We start from the raw sequence: 26,761 nt of genomic DNA on the forward strand, positions 1-26,761 counted from the left end.
TCTGGAAACAGAGATCTGAGTGGAAAATGGGTGATTCAGAATACAGGGCTGCATTTTTGAGGAATAGCAAAGGGGTCTGGTTTGGCCGGAGAGGAGAAAGTAAAGATCAGTAAGGGGCCAGATCATGCAGCCATCTGTAAGCCATGCAAAGGAGTATGTATTTTATTATGAGAGGTGTGAAGCCATTGGAGGATTTTGAGCAGTGTTTTGTTTGTTTGTTGGCCACACCACGTATGGCATGTGGGATCTTAGTTCCCCAACCAGGGATCGAGCCCATGCCCTCTGCATTGGAAGCACGGAGTCTTAGCCTCTGGACCACCAGGGAAGTTCCCTTGAGCAGTGTTTTTAAAAGATTGTTCTAGTTAGCATGTGGAAAGCAAGAGTGAAAGGGAGACAGCTGCCCTGCAGCAGTGGGCTGAGGAGAGATGATGGCTTAGCCGTGGGTGGTATAAAGTGATGGTGATGGTTGAGCCATTGGACTTTGCCTGTGTTCCTGAGGTCAGCAGAATCTGCTGTCAATGTGGGTTGTAAGAAGAGGAATCAAAGATAATTTCAAGGTTTGGAGCCTGACCAACTGGAAAGTAGAGTTGTCATTGACTTGAGATGGAAAAAACTTGAAGTGCAGGTTTGAGAAGGAAGGTTGAGTGTTTGGTTTTGAACATAATGAAATTTAACATGCTTGTTAGACATTGGGTGGGAAAAGTGAATAGGATGCTGAATAGTGAGTCTGGTGTATTCTCATTTACAGCACAGTTCAGTTGAGCTAAGAATGTGACAAGGGTATGGCTGGGGACCTGCTGTTAAAAGAGCCCATGACACAGGGAGGCAGCTGGGGGAAACTTTTCTCCAATGAGACAACAAAGGACTTGTCTTTTGCACTTCAGCAAAACCTCTGCAAGCGTCTCGGCTTGGGAGTTGCCAGTCTACTTTCACAGAGCAGGTTTTTACTTTGCGGTTGGTAAAATCTAAGCATGCAGAATTACCTAACTGGGAACTACAGGGAGTGCTGAGAACCTCACTCCTTGCTTGTGTTGAACATAGGCTCCAGGAGCACTTGGCAGTGCTGGTTAGATGACCAGGTGGTATTTCAGAAGAAGCACATCATATGGCACATCCTTCAGCAAGGTGGTGTTAATTAAAATGAAAAGTCAACTCATCAGGATAAGGGACTTGACCTCAGGCACCACTGTACCGTCAATGTGGACCATTGGAAAAGGCAACAAGGATTAATGAGGTCACAAGTGATCTTTCGAGAGCTGTTTAGTAGTAGGCTGGGGGCAGATACCAGCTGTCTGGCCTCAAAGAGCTTGGGGATAGCGGAACTGAAGCAGCAGTAGACGTCTTGTCTGTGCTGTTTAGCAGGAAAAATGACAGAATGAAAGCTGGAAAGGGACTTCCCTCGTGGTGCAGTGGTTAAGAATCCTCCTGCCAATGCAGGGGGCATGGGTTTGATCCCTGGTCTGGGAAGATGCCACATGCCACAGAGCAACTAAGCCCATGTACTACAGTTAAGCCTGCGCTCTAGAGCCCGTGTGCCACAACAACTGAGCCCACGTGCCTAGAGCCCGTGCTCCACAAGAGAAGCCACCGCAATGAGAAGCCCGTGCACCACAACGAAGAGTAGCCCCCGCTCGCCACAACTAGAGAAAGCCCACACGCAGCAATGTAGACCCAACGCAGCCAAAAATAAATAAAATTAAATCTTTTTTAAAATCCTTTAAGAAAATAGATATTTAATAAGTCATCCCCCAAAAACCAAAAAATGGCAACTCTGGAAAATGCTTTGAAGGAGACATCCATGGGGTATTGAGAAACTCTAACAGACCTAGTTAAGGAAGGCTTCCCTGAGGACATCAGGGAGATCTGAGGGAAGATAGAGCACTAACTAGTCAAAGAAGGGAAGGAAGGGCTTTCCATAGTGTGGCAACAAGTGCAAAGGCCCTGACGAGGAAAGAACAAGGAGAAGACCAATACCACTAGATATAAAAACCCAAAGAAATATGCCAACAGATGAGGCAGGAGGGTGCTGGTCATAGAGGGCTGGGAGCCCTACTATGGGACTTTGTCTGCATTTTTAAAGTGCTGGGAAACCACTGAAGCATTTAAGCAGGGAAGTGACATAATATCTGCATTTTGAAAACATCAGTCTGGCTGCTCTGTGAAAAAGGATTGGAGGTGGGCAGAAAGAGGTTAAAGTCCAAGGTTAACAAGCAGTGCAAGAGGGAGACAACAGCAGTTCGGACTAGGGTGTTGCCATGAAAATGGACAGAATTGGATGGACTCAAGAGACAGAAAGCTCAACAGGACTTGGTAATGGATTATATATTGGATTATATTATGGGGGTGAAGGGAAGGGAAATGACAAGGTGATTCACTTTTCAGTTTATGCAACTAGACAAATGGTGGTACTAATCCCTGAGATAACCCTGGAAGGTGATTCCCCCACCAGGAGTCTTTAAAGACAAGGAGTCAGTCGCAGATTAAAAATGCTGGAGGGACTTCCCTAGCAGTCCAGTGGTTAAGACCCCGCACTTCCAATGCAAGGGGCACAGGTTCTATCCCTGGTCAGGGAACTAAGATCCCACATGCTGCACGGCCAAAAACAAAAAACAAAACAAAGGGCTTCCCTGGTGGCGCAGTTGTTGAGAGTCCACCTGCCGATGCAGGGGACACGGGTTCGTGCCCCGGTCCGGGAAGATCCCACATGCTGCGGAGCGGCTGGGCCCGTGAGCCATGGCCGCTGAGCTTGCGCGTCTGGAGCCTGTGCTCCACAACGGGAGAGGCCACAACAGTGAGAGGCCCGTGTACCGAAAAAAAAAAAAAAAACTAAACATGTTGGAGAGAGGAACGAGGATCAGGGTCCTGACACTTGGAGGAGGCCTGTGGCCCTTTTCCTCTGATCTAGAGAGAAAGATGGGGGTCAAGTAAGTTGCACTTCTTCTCTAGCTTTTGAGGGGTAGTAAGAAAAGTGAATTCTCTCATCTTTAGTAATTGAGGTATACAGCTGCTGAATGGTACAGGCTCCTGAACTATCCAAGACAGCTATACTACCTATACCTGACAATCTGAAGGTTTAGAGCTGTCCAATACGGTAAGCCACTAGCCACATATGGCTACTGAGCGTTTGAAATGTGGCTGGTCAGAACTTAGATGTACTGTAAGTGTAATATACACACCAGATTTCTTAAACTTAGTATGAAAAAAAGAATGTAAAATATCTCAAATTTATAAAAAATATTGATTACACGTTGAAATATGTTGAATATGCTGGGTTAAATAAAATATATGGTTAAAATTAATTTCACTTATTTCTTTTGACTTTTTAAAGTGTAGCTACTAGAAATTTTTTAATTACATATCTGGCTCGAATTATATTTCTATTGGACATCGCTGTTTTAGACCAGAATTCAGGCTGGTGTTCCAAGATACGACATCACTCTACTATTTGAATCTATCCTACCAGGAAGTCAGCTTCCCTGAGCCCGTTTAACCGCTACCTAAGCACAGCGCCGGAAGTCGCTAGACTCTAGGGATCAGCCCAGCCGCCCCTGGCTCCGCCCCCTGAACGACTACAAGGGCCAGCGTGCACTGCGCGCCTCCGGAGACGGGCCTGAAAGAACCGCCTCTTTGTGACGTCACGGCCGTTGCGCGGCGAGGGTTCTGTTCATTCCCTTCGAGAGCGCGCGTTGTGGAGGTGGGAGGGGAGCGTCCGTGAAGGGGGTGGGGTCGTGCGGCCGAGGGCGCGCAAATAAGGGGTACCTTGGGGCTCCTGGGTGAGGTCCCCTCTGTCCGACTTTCCGGAGCCCTTTTTGTGTGGGGAGAGGATATCAGGACCGCGCCTCTCGCACCGCGCGTCCGGTGGGAAAATGCGGCTCCTTTCAGGGAAATGCCACCGTCCCCCCCGTGCGGAGAGCTCCTGCTGCGGACGAGAGCGGGGCGCGTGCCCTCTCGGCAGCATCCCACAAAGCCCAAGGGGGCAGGCACGCACGTTGTCCCTGCTGCAGGGGCCTGGAGTCTCCTAATGGGCCCCATCCGGGCCCCTGGAGGATATTGAGGAGGGGGCCTAAGGGAAGTAGGCTTCACTTCCAACCCCTCTAAAGCCTTTTCTCCTCTGGCAACCGAATTACCTTAACTTTTTTTTTTAATTTAATTTAATTTATTTATTTTTGGCTGTGTTGGGTCTTTGTTTCTGCGCACGGGCTTTCTCTAGTTGTGGCGAGCGGGGGCTACTCATCGTTGTGGTGCACGGGCTTCACATTGCAGTGGTCTCCTGTTGTGGCGCACCGGCTCTAGGCGCGTGGGCTTCAGTAGTTGTGGCCTACAGGTTCAGTAGTTGTGGCTCACAGGCTCAAGAGCGCAGGCTCAGTAGTTGTGGCGCATGGGCCCAGTCGCTCCGTGGCATGTGGGATCTTCCCGGACCAGGGCTCAAACCCGTGTCCCCCGCGTTGGCGGGCGCATTCTTAACCACTGTGCCACCAGGGAAGCCCAACATGCTTAGATCTTGGTTTGCATAAATAGGCCACCACAGCATCAGAGCCTCATCAATCTAATGGCCTCCTTGTTTAACAGAATGCAATTTTTCTCATTGTAGAAAAGTCAGTTGTCTGCTATATGCATTGGGGTTCAGTAGAGCCTTTTTTGTGTGTGTGTGTGTGACATGTCTGGCTTTGTCTATCACCATATGATCTTATTTTCTACTAGGAAGCTTTTCATACATTTGAGTCCAAATGAGGTCACTGAGTGAGCATCCATAGAGTCCAGAGGGAGAGAGTTTCCAGGGAAGTATTCTAGGCCTCTTTTAGGTCTGATCTGCTTCATGGTTTTTTATTCATGGTTTTACGTGTCCATTACAGTTCCACTACCTGATAAGGAGCCCAAGGCAAATCAATCAGGAAATTCAAGTGTTCTTTTTTGTTATATTAATCTCAGTTGACATTAATTATGCTCAACGTTGTACCAACTGCTTTTTGTAATTATTTAAGCCTCGCAGTAACTCCAGTGGATTACATACTACTCTCTCTATTATCAGATGACACAGAAAGGTTAAGTAATCTACACAGTATCGCACAGTTACTTTGTAGCAAAAGCAGGATGAGAATCCAGAAGTGCTAACTCCAAAGCACTCACTCTGAGAAGCAGAACAGTTGACTGGTGAGAAACCACTAGAATCTTGTCACTTCTCCCCTCTGCATCATGAAACGCTGTAGAAGAAATTAAAGGGTTGCTTTCCTGATGGGGGCATCAGTGGAGGTTTACTAGAGGGAGGTAAACTATCTGCTATGACGGGATGACAAGTAAAACGTCTGAAAAAGAGGACGGAAAAGAAAAACCTTCTCCCCGGAAAGATAAACTTTGTACGGTGAGGGTCTGTCCAAGGCAAGCTGAGGTCGGCAGCCTCAGCTATGTTACATGCTATTTCCAAAGGAAAATTGGAGTAACAAGGATACTTCCCTCTCATGCTTTCATTTTGAGTGGTTAGGTTCAGATTCATTAGAAACATGTCAAATATATAACATTAGAAGAAGAAAAAAAGCAGCTTGAAGAAATAGGGTATCTTACGAGGTTGTGAGATTTGGGACTTCTTTGGTCTTTCATTAAAGATGAAAAGAAGGCAGAGTGGGTAGTAGGAGAAGATGATACATAGGGTTCCGAACTGAGAAACCTCAGTGTGAACATGAACGGGCTATATCTGAACGCCTGTTGAAGCACCGGTGCAGGGTTGTAGCATCGTGCAGTCGTTCTCCTTTCTGCCCTTCTGATGGCTGTGGGTTTTGATCAGGGCCTCAGCACCAGCTCACACCATGTGGACCGCGGATGAGATTGCGCGGCTGTGTTATGAGCACTATGGGAGCACGCTGCCCAAGCAAGGGAAGCCTGAGCCCAACCGCGAGTGGACGTTGCTCGCAGCCGTGGTGAAGATACAACCTACAGCTGACCAGGCCTGCGACCGCCCTGACAGACCGGTGCAAGGTGAGACCTTTTCTCCCTGGAACGCTGTCTCTCCCTGTAGGAGATCGTAGAACTACACAGGGCTGGGCAGGGACGATGGCGGTTGGGTGTAAACCGCGATGTTGGGCATGTTCCGCTGCTCCCCGCCAGGGGGCGGGGTACCTCTGGTGGCGGTAGATGGCCGTGCTGGAACCGCAGTCCACAGTTGAGTCAGCCTTTGGGGGACTCAATGTGCAGACTTATTAAACCTATAGACCAGATTCTGAGAGCTCACTTAATGATTTTTTTTTCCCCTCAGTGACAAAGGAAGTTGTCTCAATGGGAACAGGAACCAAATGCATAGGCCAGTCCAAAATGAGGAAGAGCGGTAAGCCCCGGTGGGGTCTGAACAGGGCCTGTTAGGGAGCTTTTGGAAACCTGTGTGCATGTCATCCGTTCCTCTCCTCGGCAGAGCAAAGGGGCCATATCGCTAGGTGGCTGACCTTTCAGTTCCCACTGACTGTCGCTCCAGTTGAAAGGACAGAACTCATTTAAAGAATGAAGTAAGCTGTGGAAGCAAAGGCCACCAAGCACATCTTTCTGAGTGGCTTGAAAGTTGGCCAGTATTTTCATGCTCAAACCAAAAGTTCCCTGGGCTTAGCTATTCCATATTAGATCTGAAGCCCCACAAAGCAATCTTTAATTAAATGGAGATTCTGGTACCAGAAAGAATATGGAAATCCCTTAGGGGTCTGGCATCTTCACCTTCTGGTTGCCCGTTAACAGATTCCTCCTCCAGTTTGCTTTCCTCATTCTCCTAGCCTTTCCTCCTGGATATGATGAAGCTGCTCCAGGACCACTATTGATAGAATTCGATGGAATTTTACCACTATGAGCACAAATATGGCACGAGGGTACAAAAGATCTGGACTCCTCTCCTCCAGATAAAGATTTCCCTGTAAATCAGGAGTTCTCAGCTAGGGGAGATTTTGCCCTCCAGGAGACTTAGGCAGTATGTGGAGACACTTTGGTTGTCAGAACTGGGGAGAGGGAAATATGCTAGTGGTCTCTAGTGAGGAGAGGCCAGGAATGCTGCTAAACATCCTGCAAAGCCCAAGACAGCGCCCCCCTGCCCCATGCAACAAAGCATTTTCCAACCCTAAATGTCCGTTAGTTGAGGAAACCCTGCTGTAAATGCTTTGCCAGTAATGATTGTAAAACTTTCAGGCAAAGCCTTCCAGGAGCTACATGGCCATTCTGGGTGCTGGGAGAAGCTGCTATGTTCTGCTTTTAGGAACCAGGGAATCTCCAGGTTCCATATGTTTTTACTAATGTCCTGTCTTTGCCACAGGAGACATCCTCAATGATAGCCATGCTGAGGTCATAGCCAGAAGGAGTTTCCAAAGGTAAAGCTACATCCCCAAAGAGTCTGATTTAGCTTGGGTGGGGGCCCCAGAATATGCATTTCTAATAAGCTCCTAGGTAATACTGATTATGTAGGCCTCTGAACTGCACTTAAAATAGTGCTCGTCTAGACAGTGGTTCTCATGCTTGATGTGCATCAGAATCACCTAGAGGGTTTGTTAAAATCCAGATAGCTGGGCCCATCCCCAGAGATTTTGATTCAGCAGATCCGGGTGGAGCCTGATAAGTTGCATTTCTAATAAATTCCAGCTGATGCTGATGCTGCTGTTTCAGGAACCGCATTTTGAGAATCACTGGGCTAGGTCATTCTCATAATTCCAGATCACTACCAGTCCCATTGGTCTGCAGTATCTCTTTCTTTCTTAGTAATCACACAGCCAGAGTCTTTCCCTTTACCACAGAGACTGGTTGTTCATTCTGATAACATCCTGCACCCCATTAGGTACCTTCTCCATCAGCTCCACTTGGCAGCCACCCTGAAGGAGGATTCCATCTTTGTCCCAGGAACTCGGAGAGAACTGTGGAAACTCAGACCAGACCTCTTGTTTGTGTTTTTCTCCAGCCATACACCCTGTAAGTATATTAATGCCTTTGGATTCATGTTACATTGTCTGCTTCCTTACTGTTGTCTTATCCATAGTTTCTCAAAGAAACACCTTAGATGAAGTGAGCTACAACCATTGATAGTGCCTTTTTGTGAACAGCCCAGTGTGCCTAATCACGTCTCTACCAAGGAAAAGTGGAGGGAGCTTCACTCCTACTATTATTCAGTTCTCAGTTCCCAAGCAGGATTGGGAAGCTTAAAGCTGAGACCCTACAAGGTCCAAAACCAACAAGAGGGCTTAGAGGTCCAAAGCCCTGAGTTCTATGGTGATTTATCCTGAAACTCATTTCATTCATTCATTAAACATAAATTTTCTACTCGTCAGGCAAGTGTGACATACTGGTTGTGTAGCGTGAATAAGACTAGTCCCTGCTCACCCTTTAGTTTTTTAGGGAATGTAGACAGTCATGGTTAGTTAAGGTAAATTTTGATGAGTTGTAAGGGGATGTTCAGGTGCTCTGGTTGCATTAGGCGGGAAGACCAGACCTGGCCAATTTTCTGTCCTTTGTTTTTCTGTCTTGAAAATTGGGAATAATTTCTACCCTTTGTAGACAACAGTTCAGGGATGGTAGTAAAATTTCCTCACCCTAAAAACTTTGAAATAAGGATATAAGATTGTCCCCTGAGTGTTAAATTTTAAAATTAACTATGCAATTAGAGCAGATAAGTAATCACTCTTAAGAGACAATAACTGAAGATCATAACTCAAATCAAAAATATAATATAGCTTATGAAAGAACAGGAAAATGACATACAGAGGGAGGCAGGACTCATCCATACTCTATTCTTAGCAGTGCCCTGATAGGTTGTTTCCTAACTCAGTGCTTCTCAAACTGTAATATGCATATAAATCACCCAGGGATCTTGTTAAAATGCAGATTCAAATTCAGTAGGTCTGGGGTAGAGCCGGAGGTCTGCATTTCTAACCAACTCCCAGGTGGTGCCAGTGGTATTGGCCCATGTATCACATTTTGAATAGCCAGGGCCTGGCTGATCCCAGTGGGAGGTGTAGCATTCTTGTGGAGAGAGACACATCTGGAGATCACAGCTGGCCTGACCGCCTAATCAGACTACATTAATCAGTGGTCTGCAGGCTGTTACTGCTTTGTGAGAGTGTACTGGTCCATGGCCAGATGAGAAAAATCAGGGCTACTCAGTGAGTTTTTCAAAACACCAATTTCTTTCCATTTTAAGGTTATGAGATTTTTATGTATTTTTAAAATACTGATAAATAGGATTTTTAAAGATCTTACTTGGTGGAATAAAAAGTTGTCCACACTCTATTCATCTTAAAATCTTCTGGAGATTTTACTGATCTTTGAAATCAAAATTTAGAACGACTGATCTAACTCCCAGGGTGATGGGTAATCTTTTACAGTGTCCACCCATGGTTTGTCTGCAGGGAGAAAGAACACTACCTAGAGAATGTGACTATTTGGCTCCCTTGGCATTTATTCCTCATTACTAATTGATAAGTTGGCGCCTGGATTGGCTACTTCAGACTGGTACTTGTGAGCTGTATTAGCATGAGTCAGCCTCTTGAGTTCAGGCATCTGTCAAGATCAAATCTCTGAGCCTTCAGAGTGGGAGGTGGGCCCTGGGGAATTCTCCAAAGTCACTGTCACCTTGTGAGGTCTCTGGAAGCCTGCCAGCCAGCCTCTCTGGCAACACTCCCACTTCTGCATCTCTTGCCTTTCCTACTCTTAGGTTATAAAGACCATAGACGTATTATTTACACACTTTAGAAAAGCAATACACATTAGTGTTTGAAGAAGAAGCTCCCTTCTCACAGGGGAGGTGTGCTTTTTACTGACCTCTGGTTTTCTTTGATTACCTGTAAACACAGAGTGGGTCAGAAATCTCTAAACCAGCTTGGGGAAACACCACTTGTGTAATTTACTGTGAGTCTTTACTGTGAGGATATGCAAGATGGGGAAATTGTGAGCATTATTTGCCAAACTTATTTAACCATGAAATTAACCATCCACTTTTGTTTTCCAAGGAATAATATTCCACAAAATGCACTTGAGAAACTGTGCTCATTCTAAGCCAGGGGTTCTCAACTCAGGATCATTCTGCTGCCCAGAGGACATTTGGCAGCATCTGCAGACATTTTTGATTGTCAGACTCAGGGGTGCTATTGGTATCTAGTAGGTAGAGACCAGGGAGGCTGCTAAACATCCTGTAATATATAGGGCAAGCCCCCATGGCAAAGAATTATCTGGCCCAGAATGTCAGTGTGGAGGCTGAGAAACCTTGGTCTAATCTAGTGTTTCCAAAACTTCTGTGGTAAGAATCACCTGGGATCTTTGTTAATTCAGTTTTCAAGACTCCTCCCACTGAGAGAGTCTAGCTCACTGGGTCTAGGATACGGTCTTCAGCAAGAACCTCAGGGAATTCTTGTTAGGGAAATTTGGCCAAGTGTTCTTAATTCATCTCAGGTAGCTGGGAGAATAGAATTAAGCTTCATTTAAGTCAGTGGTTCTCAAACTTGACATTGCATCAGTATCACCTGGAGACCTTGTTAAAACAGACTGCTGGGTACCACCTCTAGAGTTTCTGATTCAACAGGGCTACTGTGGGTCCCAAGAATTTGCATTTCTATCAAGTTCCCAAGGGATGCTTATGTGGCTGGTCTGGTGGCCTCACTTTGAGAACCACTGGTTTAAGTGATTTCTTCTCCTACAGGTGGGGATGCCTCCATCATTCCAATGCTTGAGTTTGAAGATCAGCCTTGCTGTCCGGTCAGGAGAGATTGGGCCAATAACCCATCAGTAGAAGCTAGTGATAACCTAGAAGCTCCTGAAGATAAAAGGAAATGTGAAGACTCAGATAGTCCTGTGACCAAAAAGATGAGGCTGGAACCCAGGACTCCTGATGGTATGGCTCACCATCAGAGTTTTGGCAACCAGGAAAGTGGCCCTAATTCACCAGATGTCAGCAGCTCTAATCTCACTGCAGAGGAGCTAGCCGCTGTCACTGGAATGGCCCCCGGTGGCGCCAAAGTGGTGGACGTTTATAGAACTGGAGCCAAGTGTGTGCCTGGAGAAGCTGGAGACTCAGGGAAGCCTGGTGCTGCCTATCACCGGGTGGGGCTTCTCCGAGTGAAGCCAGGCCGAGGGGACAGGACTTGCTCCATGTCCTGCAGTGACAAGCTGGCACGGTGGAACGTCCTCGGATGCCAGGGGGCACTGTTGATGCACTTCCTAGAAGAGCCCATCTACCTGTCAGCTGTGGTCATTGGGAAGTGCCCGTACAGCCAGGAGGCCATGCAGAGAGCTCTGATTGGGAGGTGAGAGGGCAAGGAGGGAACAGCCTTTCCAAAAAGCAGTCTGAGAATATGTCCAAAGAGCCTGGACATACATACATACGTACAAAGAGTTAAGAATTTGTTCTAAGGAAATAATTAAGAAAGTGCTCAAATACTTAGCTTTGTGTGTACTAATTTAAGGGAAAAAAAAAAGAGGAAACCACTGAAATGGCCAGCAATAGAAGATTGTGATTTTTATTACAACTAATATTGATGAATATTTAACACGGAAAGATGCTCATAATGTTTAAAGAGCAATTTAGAAGGTAAAACGAGTTCATTTCGGTCTTAGAGTATATATGCCCATAGGAAAAAATTTATAGGAGGATATACACCAAGGTATTAATATGATTACCACTGAGTTGTGGTATTATGGGTGATTTTTTTCTTCTTTGTGATTATTCTATTTTCTAATTTTTCTGCAGTGTGCATATATTGCTGTTATAATGTTTAAAAACCTTCAGACATTAGTGTTAATTTTTTAAAAAGAAAAAAGACAAGTGATGACCCCTCAAGCATGGTCTCCCTAAAGAAGAGCAGCCAAACCTGATTAATGCTGTAGTAACTGAGGGCAGATAAGGCCATGACCAGGGGAGGTCTGTGGGCCCTTGTCAAATGGACCACTCCTAAAGCTGACTCTTGGAAGCAGCCCCAGGATATGAGCCACTAATTCCACTCCCAGGTACATACACAAGAGAAATGAAGACATACATCCACATGAAAGTTGTACATGAATGTTCCTAGCAGCATTAGTCATAATAGCCCAAATGTGCAACAACCCAAATGTCCATCAGCTGGTGATAAACAAAAGGTGGTAGCTCCCTGCAGTGGAATGTTACTCAGCCACAAAAAGGAATGAAGGGCTGATACATGTCACAACATGGCTGAGCCTTGACAATCTTACGCTAAGTGAAAGAAGCCACATGTTGTATGGTTTCATGGAGTGAAATGTCCAAAACAGGCAAATCCACAGAGACAGAAAGTCGATTCATGGGTGCCAGGGGCCGGAGAAGCAGATGGTGAATGACGGCCGTTAGGTGCAGGATTTCTCACTGGGGTGACGACAATGTAGATCGCAGTGCTTGTTGCACAACTCTGTGACTATAGTTAAAAACTTGAATTATAACTGTAAATGGGCGATTTCATGGTGTAGAAACTATATGCCAATAAATATGTTAAGGAAAAAAAGGCAATCCTAGGCACGGTGCCCAAGACATTTTCTGTTTTCCGTGTTTTCTTGATTCCAAGACTTTAAGTTGCGGTCTGCTCAGTTCTAGACACACTACATGTTGGCATCTACTTTGTGTGAAATATTCACGAGAAAAAAAATGAAGCTTTTATATTATAGTATAATTTTGGTTTCTGGCCTGTTTTAAGGACTCCCTAGGAAGCTGATGCCGACAGGTTAGTATTTCTTCTTAAGGTTTTCAAATCTTTCACAGCCAATATGAGAAATGGAGTTCGGTGTTACTGAAGTCCCTGAGGGGTGGTGACTCAGTTTGTAGCTGTCACTTCAGAGTGGTGGAGGAGATCTTCCTTCAGCCATAGGGTTCACAGGATCTGGATTCTGTTCTGTCACAACCTCCTATACCATCCTCCCCATAAATAAATACATAAATAAATCCACACACCTTCTGAGGCCTTTGCCTCCCACTGAGACATGGGTGGTGATGTGGTCCACAGTCCTAGATACTCTCCTTCTCGATGAGTGAGCCTAAACTACATGCCTTTCCCCTCCCGTTTAGGTGTCAGAATGTCTCAGCTTTACCCGAAGGCTTTGGAGTTCAAGAAGTGAAAATACAGCAGTCAGATTTACTATTTGAACAGAGCCGCTGTGCAGTACAGGCAAAAAAGGCTGAGAACCAAGGCCGACTTGTTCCTTGTGGGGCAGGTAAGGGATCTAGGTTCCACTTGCTCTGGAGTAACTTGTCCCTGGACATTAGAGTGGCCTGGAAGGGACTGCATCCTCCCAGCCTGGGGTAGCAGTTTACCATTCAAGTGGTCAATAGCATGGGCTCAGGAGATACCCACACTGGGTCAAGTTCACACTCTTTATGACCCTGGGCAACTTGTCCTCTCTTAGCCTCAGTTCCTTCATCTTCAGATGAGAATTATCATTTATTTGTCAGGGTTATTACAAAGAATAAATGAGAAATTCTGTTTCGTGCATTTACTGTGTTCATCATGTAATAAATACTCAATGATTGTTAGCTATTATGATGATGGTGGTGGTGATGATGATGAATCATGAACTACTTATACTGTTGTATTCTGGAGGCCAGGCATCAGAGCGGCAGCCACTGTCTCTGGCGTCATATCCAGCTCTCATGAGTCTTCAGTGGTAGGGGAATATTTTTATTAAAATACCTCTGACATTTACAGAAAACTGAACAGTTTTAACCCCAGATTCTTATCTTTTCATAGCCATCAGCTGGAGTGCAGTTCCTGAGCGGCCACTGGATGTCACCGCCAATGGCTTTCCACAGGGAACAACAAAGAAAGGAATCGGACGCCTTCAAGCCAGGTATAGCATATTGGGGCAGAAGGAGATGGTGGCAGTGCATTCACACCTCACCACCGTCTAATTCCAGAACATTTTTTTTTTTTTTTTTTGGCTGCGTTGGGTCTTCGTTGCCGTGCACGGGCTTTCTCTAGTTGCGGCAAGCGGAGGCTACTCTTCGTTGTGTGCAGGCTTCTCATTGTGGTGGCTTCTCCTGTGGCGGAGCACCGGTTCTAGGCATGCGGGCTTCAGTAGGTGCAGCAGACAGGCTCAGTAGTGGCAGCGGGTGGGCCCTAGAGGGCGTGGGCTTCAGTAGTTTTGGCATGCGGGCTCAGTAGTTGTGGCTTGCGGGCTTAGTTGCTCCGCAGCATGTAGGATCTTCCGAGACCAGGAATCGAACCCGTGCCTCCTGCACTGGCAGATGGATTCTTAACCACTGCACCAGCAGGGAAGTCCTCCAGAACATTTTCATCACCACAATAAGAAACCCCACACCTATTAGCAGTCACTCCCCATCCTCTTCTCCACCTTTGCATCCACAGATCTACTTTCTGTCCCTATGGATTTACCTATTCTAAACTTTTCACTACATGAAATCATACAATATGTGATTTCTTTCACTTAGCATAGGTTTTCAAGGTTCATCCATGTTGTATCATGTATCACTCCTTCATTCCTGTTTTCCATTGTATGGATATGCCAGTTTTTTATCCGTTCATCCTTTGATGGGCATTTGGGTTATTTCACTTTTTGGCTATTATTTATAATAATTCTACTCTGAACATTCATATACAAGCTTTTGGGTGGACATTTGTTTTCAGCTGTCTTGGGTATACCTAGGAGTGGGATTGCTGGGTCATGGGATAACCTTATGTTTAACTTCTGAGGAACTGCCAAACTGTTTTACATAACAGCTGCACCATTTTAAACTTCCATCAGCAATGTATGAGTATTTCAATTATCCTGCATCCTTTCCAACACTTGTTATTGTCTGTCTTGTAATCATTTTAGTGGGTGTTAAGTTCTATTTCATTGTGGTTTTGATTTGCATTTCTCTAATAACTAATGATGTTGAGCATCTTTTCCTGTACTTATTAGCCATTTGTATATCTTCTTTAAAGAAATATCTGTTCAGATCTTTTGCCCATTTTTTAAATTGGTTTATTCGTCTTTTCATTGTTGATTTGAGAGATTTCTTTATATATTCTGGATATGAGTCCTTTATCAGATATATATTTCAGATAATTTCTCCAGTTCTGTGGATTGTCTTTCCAGTTTTTGAAAGTGTCCTTTAAAGCACAAAAGTTTCAAATTATAAGGAAGTCCATTTTATCTATTTTTGTATTTTGTGGTTTGTGCTTTTAGTATCATATGTAAGAAACCATTGTCACAAAGATTTACTTTGTGTTTTCTTCTCATGGTTTTAGCTTTTATGTTTAGGACTTTGATCCATTTTGATTTAATTTTTTATAAGGTGTGAGGTAGGGATCCAACTTCATTCTTTTGCACGTGGATGTCCTTGTCTCAGCATCATTTCTTGGAAAGACTGTTCTTTCCCCTGGAAGATTTTGAAAGGAACACTTTCTTGAGCTTTACCACTAGAGATTCTGGTTTAGTGGGTCAAGGCTGGAAACCGAGAATCATTTATGAAGCCGCACAGTGATCAGACTGGCAAGAAGGGTGCCATGAAAACAAGACTTTGTATCTTCAAATTGGCTTTTATTGAAATGTGGAGCATGTGATCTGTTGGACATGAGACTTGGGTTTCATGCTTGTGTGTTTGGAGTTTCATGCATCTGCCTTATTGGTTCTTCTTTTGTTAAATGTTCATCTTGCCCCCTCTGCTTTTCCCTCTCAGTGAGCCACAGAGGGTCTGCAATAACACGAGGGTTGGTGGGGCTATGGGGTAGCAGCCTCCCCACCAAAGGCATTTCCATCTGTCTGGATTGAGCTGCCTCTGAGTGACTGTTGTAGGACTCCCACAATTTATAGGTAGTTCTTTTCATTCTAAGTGGCTTTTCCATTTCTTTATTATGCCCTTATAAAAAATTGTATTGGGACTTCCCTGGTGGCGCAGCGGTTGAGAGTCCGCCTGCCGATGCAGGGTACACGGGTTCGTGCCCCGGTCCGGGAAGAACCCACATGCCATGGTGCGACTGGGCCCATGAGCCATGGTCGCTGAGCCTGCGCGTCTGGAGCCTGTGCTCCACAACAGTGAGAGGCCCGCATACCGCAAAAAAAAAAAAAAAAAAAAAAAAAGTTGTATTGTAATTAAAGTTCACAGGTGGATTTGTTTCTTTTCTTTTTGACATGCTTATTTGTCTCCCTCAATGGAAACAATACTAACTTACATCTTTTTAGACTTAAAAAAAAAAAAAGTTTTTTTCTTCACAGACACTAAGCAGGGTTCAAATGGCCTATACAGCAGACCCAGCCTGCCTCTTGGTGGCCTAAGCTGTTGAACTGAGTAGCATTTACAAAATTGTTAGGGGTAGAGATTTTTTAACCAGTTTTTTCTCAAGGGCCTCCCTGCTTCAGGCCATTGTCTGCATCTCTCCGGGGACCAGCAGTTAACCACAGGCCACGATGTGTGAGCAGAACAGGTCACAAGGGACAGGGACCACACTTCCTGCTGAGCTCTGCCTTTGCTGTAAGTGACAGGCTAGCAGCAACCCATACTGGCCCCACCCACCTGCCTGTGGCTTCAGTTTGCTGCTTTGCTCAAGTCTAAATGCTCTTCACTGTGAACCTACACCATCTTTTACCTTAAAAGCTTTCCTTACGACTTCTTTCTGGCTCAAAATTACTCTTTTCTCCAGATTCCTAAAGTGCTGTTTTCCAGTTTGTCCCAATATGTCAGTGTTTTATGTGTGACTGGGAGTGCCCCGTGTTCTCACCCTGGCTCTGTCTCCAGTTGTCAGGTGACTTTGGACAAGTCCAGTAGCTCTCTGGGCCTCAGTGTGTTCATATCTGTAAAACAAGGATATTGGAGTAGGTGATCTGAGGTATCTGACATGTTGTGGATGTCTCTCCATTTAGGAGGCAGACTCCATACAGGAGGAAGTTCATGGTGGAAAGAGCAGAAGCTTTGCAGTTCAAGAGACTGATGTTTAAGTCCTGGCTCCCTTTCCCCCCAAGTGTGTGAATTGGGCAAATTACTTTACCTCTCTGGGCCTCAACTTCCCTAACAATAAAGCAAGGGTAACTCACAGTATCTGTCACACGGGAATGTTGTGAAAATTGAATGAGAGAGAGTGCCTCTAACATGGTACAGGGCTTCTTGTTAAGATAGATTTCTTCTTCAGTTATCAAATGAATCTGCACATTATGTGTTTTTTTTTTAAGACACTTTTTTTTTTTTTTTTAATTTGGCTATGTTGGGTCTTCGTTTCTGTGCGAGGGCTTTCTCTAGTTGCGGCAAGCAGGGGCCACTCTTCATCGCAGTGCGTGGGCCTCTCACTATCGTGGCCTCTCTTGTTGCGGAGCACAGGCTCCAGATGCGCAGGCTCAGTAGTTGTGGCTCACGGGCCTAGTTGCTCCGCGGCATGTGGGATCTTCCCAGACCAGGGCTCGAACCCGTGTCCCCTGCAGTGGCAGGCAGATTCTTAACCACAGCGCCACCAGGGAAGCCCCTGCACTTTATGTTTGAAGGGTCAAAGTTACTTTAATTTTAAAGACCAACAGCTGCTGGGGAGAGCGGGTTTTCTCACTTCTCATTCCTGAGTGCTATCCTGGAATCACCTTTTTTTAGAATGATCTGGAGTATGAACTCAAGACTGGGATGTTAGAAACATTTAAAATACTAGTGCGACACTCAGAGGTAATATTTTATTTTAAGTCTTTGTGTTTATTGCAAACAGTGAGATAACAGGAATCAGATAAAGGACCCTCATTTTCAAGAAGCTTAATTTTACCTTTTGCCCTAAAGTGGCAAATCCTTTTAAATTCTCTTTGCCCTGAAGAGGCATATTCTCTTCCCTTCCCAGATAAGCTACCAGAGCATCCTGGAGAGATCATTACATGGCTCATTGGATTATAAAAGAGAAGGGTAACAGATTTAAAAAAAAAAAAAAAAGAAAACCAAAAAAACTAAGCGTGTCTAAGTACGTTAGAATAAAGATAGGGCTACGTTGAAATGTGAATGTGTAATCTTTTTTTTGGCGGTACGTGGGCCTCTCACTGTTGTGGCCTCTCCCATTGCGGAGCACAGGCTCCGGACGCGCAGGCTCAGCGGCCATGGCTCATGGGCCCAGCCGCTCCGCGGCATGTGGGATCCTCCCGGACCAGGCACGAACCCATGTCCCCTGCATCAGCAGGCGGACTCTCAACCACTGCACCACCAGAGAAGTCCCTGATAACATTTCTTAAGATGAGAATCATTTTTGTCCCTCAACCTAATCAGACTCTTGGGTCTGGAGTTTTCTTCTTGACAAGTGCAAGAAGGTGAAAATGGGGGCTTAGGACCTTCAGACCTAAAAAGATACCATGTGAAGCCCAGTATCTTTGATAGGGGCCTGGTACATAGTAAACACTTAATAAATCTTAGTGGTTTTCTTTTTCCAAACAGATCCCGAATCAGCAAAGTAGAGCTCTTTAGATCATTCCAGAAGCTGCTAAGCAGTATTTCAGAGGACAAGTGGCCAGACTCCCTCAGGTGATGCCATTGACCTATGTTTTTTCATATTTAGGAAGACTTCTGGTTTAATTCTGCTTATGGATGGCAGGAAGCTTTGGCAAGAATGGTGGTTCGGTAGGCGAGTGGGTACTTATTGCTAACCACATGCTCTTCAATCCCCATGGCCCCATTTGCAGATATGTGTATGATCTGAGCTGTGGCAGATGGGTAGTTGGTAATACAGAGTCACACGAGCCTATAGAATTGGGGCCTGGGTCATTACAGGCCCTCCTCTTGTTCCACCTCCAGATGGACAGCATTGTGGAAGTGTGAGTGCTTGGGGAGCAATAGATTCTGTTGGGAGTATCATTCTCTTCTCTTTTTCTTTTGTTCACATCACTGCTTGTGAACGGAAGCTCGAAGACTTAAATTACTTTCCAAACAGGAATGTAGAGAACTATAAAACCACTTCTGGGGCAGGTGGGTGGGCGGAATTCAGATACTAACTACCCAGAGTTAGGCCAAATCTCACAGGGTAGGGGCACAGTCCCCACAAACTGACCTCACTTCAGGACACCAGCCACATACTGGGGGGGCCCCAAAGCCACTTACACTTCTGACCAACTGACTACAAGCTCAGGTTCCCAGTTCCCCCTAAGCCTCAATAATTCACTAGAAAAACTCACAGAATTCAGGAAAGCACCATACTTACAATTACCTTTTATTGTGAAGGATACAAATAAGGACCAGATGAAGGAAGGGGCACATAGGGCAAGGTCTCCAAGGGTCCCCAACCTGACACTTCTGTGTCCCCAGGATGCATCACCCTCCCAGCATGTCACTGTCTGTCACCAACCAGGAAGCTGACCTGAGCTTCAGTGCTCAGTGTGTTTATTGTGGTTTCATCAATAAGCATGATTAATAGAATTGTTGGCCACGTGATGTGGTTGAACTCAGTCCCCACCTTCCAATATCCCCACCCCAGGAGGTCACACTGGTATCAGATGGCTCAAAGCCCTAACTCTCTGATCTCATGGTTGGTCTTTCTGGCATGGCCAGCCCATCCTGAAACTATCTAGGGCCCACCATGAGTCATCTCGTTAAGCAAAAACTTAGGTGTGATCTGAGGGGTCCACCATGAATAACAAAGACATTCCTATCATTAGGGGAATTCTAAGAGCTTAGAGGCTCCCTGCCAGGAACTGGCAACAAAGATCAGCCTAATTCTTTTTCATACAACAGTGGAGAAGCAAAGGAGTAGCTATATGCTTCCATATGAAGAGGCTACCACCTGTTTTCACCATCATGCATCCTACAGTCAGTATTGATGCCCTCCCATCATCCGTGGTCAGTTTGCTTGTTTCTTGTCTGGAAGAATGAATCAGACTGGAACTGGGTGGGTTTCCGTATATTCTGTGACTTAAAAACAAATCTGGACTTAGGTAAGGAGAGATTTCATTCAAAAGGTTTATTGCCATAAGAGGAAGAGCCTGTTACAACAGGAGGAGGACGACTAACGCAATAGCAAGAGCACTGCAATCTTAAGATCTGTAAGGCTCTCGAAGAGCAGGTGCAAAGGAATTTTCTTTTAAACGGAGAGAGAAGCAAAGTTAGACAGAGCCAGGAATGGGGGAGTAGGACGAGCAGGTAGTGTGATGGAACATTTGAACAGGAAGTGTTGATTCTCAGGAGGGGCTGTTAAAAGAAGGGCTTGTTATACATGCTGATGCTGGCTCAGGCTGAAAGTGGCTCCAAGTTCGGGGGTCTGGGGGAAGGAGAGAAGCATAACTAATATTTGGTCAAATTAGCAGGCGTGTTGTCGAGATTGTGTCAGTGGGTACAAACAGTTCAGCTAATCATTATGAGACAAAGAATGGGGTCTGTGTCTGGCCTTGTTAGAGGTAGACCAGGGGGGGCATTCATGAGTCTGTCTAAGCCATGAAGAAGGGTGGTTGTTTGCAGTCAGCCACTTTCCACAACACAGAAGTGTGGGAGGGAGATTTCTTAACCATAGCTTGTTTGGGGAACTGAGGGCTCAGGTAAAGTTTAACATTGTCATGTGTGTGGTTCCCATCCATTAACCACAAAAAAGCTATGGGAAATTGATCAAACAACTAAAATCAGTGTTTGCTACCATTAGCAACTTTAATCTTTGCTGGAGTGAAGAAACAACTTGGGTCTCCTCAGATCTTGGCAAAGAACGAAAGAGTAGAAGCAGGATAAAACCTGAATCAATGAGACGTGAGGCTCAGTCTCTTCAGCTGTGAGATGGCAAGGACGGAGCTCAAGGTCGGGGCTGGATCGAGAAGAGGGCTCAGCGGAGCCTGACTCAAGTTTGATCAAAGGAATGAATCTTTGTCACAAGAAAATCTTTTTATCTGGGTGTGAGTGTTATAGATATTATTCAGCACGTCAGCCATTCTTCAGCAGTCAGAGACACTAAGGGATTTGGGAAGGGGTGCTGGCTGGCAGTACATAGGAGAATATGATTAAGATGGAAAGTGCTTTGGGAAAATGCAGTTGAGAAATTTCTAACAGCTAGATCCTAATGGTGGAAATTATAGACACATAGAAAATTTTAAACCAAGTAGTAGATACAGTTATTCTTGTTTTATCTGATTCCACCAGGACCAGACAAAACTAGCATTCTGTTTATTCTTACCTGTTTTAATCCATGCTGTTTTCTAGTGAATTCCCTACAAAGGAGGTAAGAGTCAGCATAGGACGGCATAACAAAATCCTCCTGTTTCCTAAGTCTCTTGTAATAAATCTGTCCAGCCTATTGCTGAGGTGTCTTGCTGGCCACGGTGGTGAGCTGTCCAGTGAGAACCTGTGTGCTTGGTGGTGTGTGTGCATTAGGGTGCAGAAGCTAGTGACGTACCATGAGTACAAGGAGGCCGCATCCACTTACCAGCAGGCCTGGAGCGCACTCCGGAAGCAGGCGTTTGGATCCTGGATCAGAAACCCACCGGATTATCAACAATTTAAATGAGCAAAGTTTACTGGCAGCAGGGTGTTTTCCATTCATTCACTCTGGACTGCCTTCTTCCTACATGCTGGATAAGCCTTAGCTTTTCTTGTGGCTGATCAGGAAAAAAAGACTGCCATCTACCAGAGTAAAATATCTCTTCTGTGTGAGATGGATGGAATTCTGGACATGGAACAATCTATACTTGACTGAAGAAGCTCACTGCTAAAACAGCATCTTGCTAATGACCTTGGTATGTGTCCTGTGTTTTATTGCTTCTCTAAGAATAAGAATTTGGAATGTGATGCTTTAAAAGTACTCTGCAATAGCTCCATTTTGTGTGTTCCTACATTGATTCGGCAAGTACTTATTGGGCTGAGATGATGTTTGAATCTCTGCAAGTTTTAGAGTTTCGCCTGTCATAGTGGACATGTATTTTGTATATCCAGTCTTTTTTCCTTTGGAGAACCACCCTTTCCTGCTTTACCCATGCTTGGATGAAGTGAACTTTCCTCCTTGGCTCCAGGAATGTGAGCCAGCCCTGAACAGTCCTGGAACTAGTGCCAGAGTGATCAGGTAAGATTCTCTCTCCTCTTGTATCGGGAACTATAAACGCCACGTAATCTTGGGATTGCCTGTGGCTGCCTTTGCCTACTACATAGAGACAGCCAGCTTGAGAACAAAGGCAATGAAGGAAACAGCTGAGAGAATAAGAGCTCTCGTGACCTTGTCTGGATGCCTGAAACTAGTGCTTACTCTAGACTTCAATTATGTGAGATAAATTCCTATTGTTGTTTTGAGTAAGCCTGTTTGAGACCGTTTTCCTATGACTTTCAATGGAAAGAGTTCTGTCTAAAAGGCCTAAAGTCCCTACAGTAATTGAGCAGCAGAGCTAGCAGTCAATGCTGTTTTTACTAACAACTAATGTTTAACTTTCAACCTCTTCACACTCTAATTTATTGACTAAAAGTGGAAGTTCTCCATGTTGGGATTACTCAAGGTCATTGTTGGTTCTTCAGTATTTCCTTATACCTTTAAATATTTTAAATAACAGCTTTATTGACATATAATTCACATACCATAAAATTCGCCCATTTAAAGTGTACAGTTTGGTGGGTTTTAGTATATCCACAAAGGTGTGCAAACATCACCACGATCAATTTTAGAACATTTTTGTTCTCATCTGGGGGAGGCGGGGGGATACTGTTTGACCCAGTACAGTATCCATTAGCAGCCGCTCCTCATTTCCCCTCAACCCCCTCAGCTCCAGGGCAAACAGTAATCTACTTTGTGTCTCTATGGATTTGCCTGTTTTGAACATTTCATATAATGGAATCATACAATATGTGGTCTTTTGTGACTGGCTTCTTTCACTTAACATGATGTTTTAAGATTCATGATGTTATAACGTGAATTGGTAGCATGAGTCAGTACTTTATTCCTTTTTATGGAATAAAAATAATATTCAGTTCTATGGATATACCACATTTTGTTTATCTAATCATCAACTGATGGACATTTAGGTTGTTTTTCCACTTTTTGGCTATTGTGAATAGTGCTGCTATAATCATTCATATACAAGTTTGCATGTGAACATATGTTCTTAATTTTTTTTTATTACAGAAGTAATACGTAAGTTTTTCTTTTTTTTTTTAAATTTACCATTGTAACTTTTTTTTTTTTGGCTGTGCCGTGCGGCTTGTGGGATCTTAGTTCCCCGACCAGGGACTGAACCCGGGCCACGGCAGTGAAATCACCAAGTCCTAACCACTGGATCACCGGGGAATTCCCCCATAAGTTTTTCATAACAAGTTATCCTTGAACTTTTTTCTATAAGGGATCCTTTTAGATAGCAGGAAAGAAAGACAAAAACATCACTACCTGAAGGCCAGACCCCTACCATATGCTGCTTTAATCAGAGAGATCCTTTTGCCTGACCCCAAATCCTATGATATGAGAGCAGTTAAGATACCTCGATTGGCAGAAGCTTTTATCCACAGAAAATTATGCATCTCTCTCTCTCTCATGAGATTTTTTTTTAATATTTATTTATTTTGTCTGCACCAGTTCTTAGTTGCAGCATGTGGGATCTTTGTTGCGGCATGCGGACTTCTTATTTGCAGCATGCAGACTCTTAGTTGCGGCATGAGGACTAATTAGTTGCGGCATGTGAACTCTTAGTTGCGTCATGCATGTAGGATCTAGTTCCCCGACCAGGGATCAAACCCAGCCCCCATGCATGGGAGCACAGAGTCTTACCCACTGGACTACCAGGAAAGTCCCGAGATTCTATTTTAAAGGATAAAGATTTATATGAGAATGTAAGGAGATAATGTCTTTTTATTCCTAAATTTTATAGTGTTCATCACATGTGCACCCAAAAAACTAAATATTAAAAACACCCCTGAATTTATGCTTCAGAACAGAGACTGGGAAAACCCTGAAAGATAGAGACCAGAGGCAGCTTCACCTTGGACTCTGCCTGTTTTCTCAAGAGCTAAACCGGGAGCTTAGACAGCCAACTTCCTACATTTTGCTTTAATCTCTTAAAACCCAAGTTTAGGGACTTCCCTGGCAGTCCAGTGGTTGGGACTCCGTGCTTCCACTGCAGGGGGCGTGGGTTCGATCCCTGGTCGGGGAACTAGATCCCACATGCCACGCGGTGCTGCCCAAAAAAAACACCCCAAAAACAAAACCAAACCAAACAAAAACCCAAGTTTAGAATCTCACCTATGCCTTAAAATCACACCTCTGCAATATTGGCAGGTTCTCGGACTTCATACATTTAGATCATATGTTTTTACTGATAACTGCTTCCAATTTTTAAGTACCTTTTTAAACACTTGTCATAGGACTTCCCTGGTGGAGCAGTGGTTAAGAATCCGCCTGCCAATGCAGGGGACATGGGTTCTATCCCTGGTCCAGGAAGATCTCCCATGCCACGGAACAACTAAGCCCATGTGCCACAACTACTGAGCCTGTGCTCCAGAGCCTACAAGCCACAACTACTGAGCCCACGTGCCACAACTACTGAAGCCCCCACAATGCGAAGCCCGCTCACTTCAACGAAGAGTAGCCCCTGCTCGCTGCAACTAGAGAAAGCCTGAGTGCAGCAACAAAGACCCAACACAGCCAAAAGTAAAATAAATTTATAAAAACTTGTTATAGAAGTTTTTAAATAGACAAAAAATAGAATAGCACAGTGGGCCTCCATGTACCCATCACCCAGACTTAACAATCATCAGCTTTATGCTGTTGTTATCTAATCTATTCCCCCCTCCCCTCCAATTTTGTTTTTCTTGGAATATTTTAAAGTGAATTCTAACCATCATATTCTACCCAACAAAATTAACAATCATTCCTTAATATCTATTATGCAGGCTGTGTTTTATTTCCCCTGTTGTCTCAAAAATGTCTTCTGTTGTTTTGTTCAAATGAAGATCCAAACAATGTCCACACAATGCATTGGATTGACGTGTCTTTTTCTCACTAAATCTGTAGCAGTTCACTCTCCTTTTTATGTGCTTAACAAATGGGTTATTTGTCCTGTAGACTGTCCCGCATCCAGGAGTTGGCTGCTTATTTCCTCCAGTGTTGATAGCAGGTTCCTCTCTCCCTCATATTTCCTATAAATTTGTGGTTACATGGAGAGGCTTGATTACATTCAGGTTCAGTTCTTTTCAGATGGTTCTGCACAACATAGGGTTGTCCCGCTTTCAGTGATTAATCAGTGGGCTCAGTGGTATCAGCCTGATCTATCCCATCACCCTTTTACAGAATGGTTTTAGCAACTGTGTCACAAGGTCCCCAAGACCACCCTTAGGTTGATTCACTAGACAGACTCACAGAACTCAGAAAAACTGTTATAGTTACCATTTATTACAGTGAAAGTCAGCAAAGGGAAAGGCACATGGGCGAAGTCCAGGAGACAGTCTGCACAAGCTTCTAGTTGTCCTCTCTTTGCTAACCTTGTGTCTCTGATGCTTTGACATCTTTGCCTTGCTGGCCCTGGAGAGACTGCCCCTCCCAGGGATAGCCAGTTTCTAGGGACAGTTAAAGACTCATCTCTGAGCACACCTTTTGTACGTAAACCAACCAATCCAGAGCCCATACCCCAACCACCTCCTTTCTGGGGCTCTCACATCCTGGGGCTCTCACATTCTGGCCACTATCTACCTGCCCTAATCACCCCAGGGCCAGGCACCAGAAAACCAGGGGCAGTCGCTGTGCCTCAGAGTCTACTGAAATTAGTCAAACCAGCCAATCCCAAGCCTGTTTACCCTGCCCATCCCGTCCCTTCCCATTCACAATAATGGCTCTTGCCCACATTTCCTCCTTCCTCCCTGTGCCTCCTGACCCACCCTGGTGCTTCCCCAGGTGGCTCCTCCTGCTGTGTCATGCCCCCTCCTCCTATATTTTAGAACATTCTCCCAGGGCAGTCAGTATTTAGTTTTTTGGGTGCACATGTGACAAACCCAGCACTTAATTCTTGGGGCAACGATGTGTGACTGTTTGTGCAAAATGTTGCCAATCAGGGAAGCTCACCTGGGCCTTGGGTGCTGACACCCTATGATGCACAGGACAACCCCCGCAACAAAGAATTATCCAGCCCAAAATGTCAGTTGTGCTGAGACTGAAAAATCAGATCTAGGGATTGTGAGGTTTTTTGATTTTTTTTGTTTTTGGCCGTGCCTCGCGGCTTGCAGGATTTCAGTTCCCCAACCAGGGATTGAACGTGGGCCACAGCAGTGAAAGTCCCGTATCCTAACCACTAGACCACCAGGGAACTCCCAGATTGTGAATATTTTAAGGTCACTTGAAATAGTTCCTCTGTAGTTAGTGCTTCAAATCTGTATAGTTAATTTTGTCTCCTTTCGCTTTCAATTTTTAGGGGGACTTTTAAAAAAATTATGTAAAATATTCAAAACACCTTTTTTTTTTAAGGTACATTCAGAGAGGTCTTACGTCCTTGTCCCCTCACCTCTGTTTCTTCCTGCCCCCAGCAGTAACCATTTTTATTAGTTGGTGGACATTGCATATTCTTTCTTTTTGAAATACTCTGTGAATAGCCTACATAGAATATTTTGTATCTTTGCCAATGTATATTTTGGATAGATTCTTTGAGGTGGGATTCACTGTGTCAAAGGGTAAATGAACACATAATTTTTCTTTATTGAAATATGTCTTCAAAATTCTGTTTCTAAATACAATGAAGTGCAAAAACAAGCAAAATGTAGGACAGCATTATAATATTCCATTTCTACAAAAAAGAAGGATGAAAGGTATATATCTATGTTTTGCTAAACTAGCTCTGAATAGATGCATAGGAAACCACTAACACAGGGCCTGTGGGGTGGGAAAGGGAATCGCTGGGGCCTGGGAGTGGGAGGGAGACTTTTCTTATTTTTAAA

At 44.6% G+C, this 26,761-nt stretch overlaps 1 protein-coding gene across 2 annotated transcripts; it reads left to right on the forward strand.

Moving 5' to 3' along the window:
- The first annotated feature begins 3,642 nt into the window (after window positions 1-3,642).
- Window positions 3,643-21,627, forward strand: ADAT1 (adenosine deaminase tRNA specific 1). 2 transcript variants are annotated; one of them, XM_082606892.1, is made up of 10 exons: window positions 3,643-3,694; window positions 5,780-5,970; window positions 6,248-6,316; window positions 7,280-7,334; window positions 7,796-7,926; window positions 10,646-11,249; window positions 13,013-13,158; window positions 13,692-13,791; window positions 18,335-18,421; window positions 21,242-21,627. In XM_082606892.1, exons 2-10 carry the CDS (start codon window positions 5,802-5,804, stop codon window positions 21,372-21,374), a joined length of 1,494 nt encoding a protein of 497 aa, XP_082463018.1. In that variant the 5' UTR covers window positions 3,643-3,694; window positions 5,780-5,801; the 3' UTR covers window positions 21,375-21,627. The 2 variants fall into 2 exon arrangements, with proteins under 2 accessions (XP_082463018.1, XP_082463017.1); XM_082606891.1 differs by having other exon boundaries at window positions 21,300-21,627.
- Window positions 21,628-26,761: the final 5,134 nt, after the last annotated feature.

Source organism: Mesoplodon mirus (assembly GCF_964341445.2).
Source record: "Mesoplodon mirus genome assembly, chromosome: 19".
Classification (NCBI taxonomy): Eukaryota; Metazoa; Chordata; class Mammalia; order Artiodactyla; family Ziphiidae; genus Mesoplodon; species Mesoplodon mirus.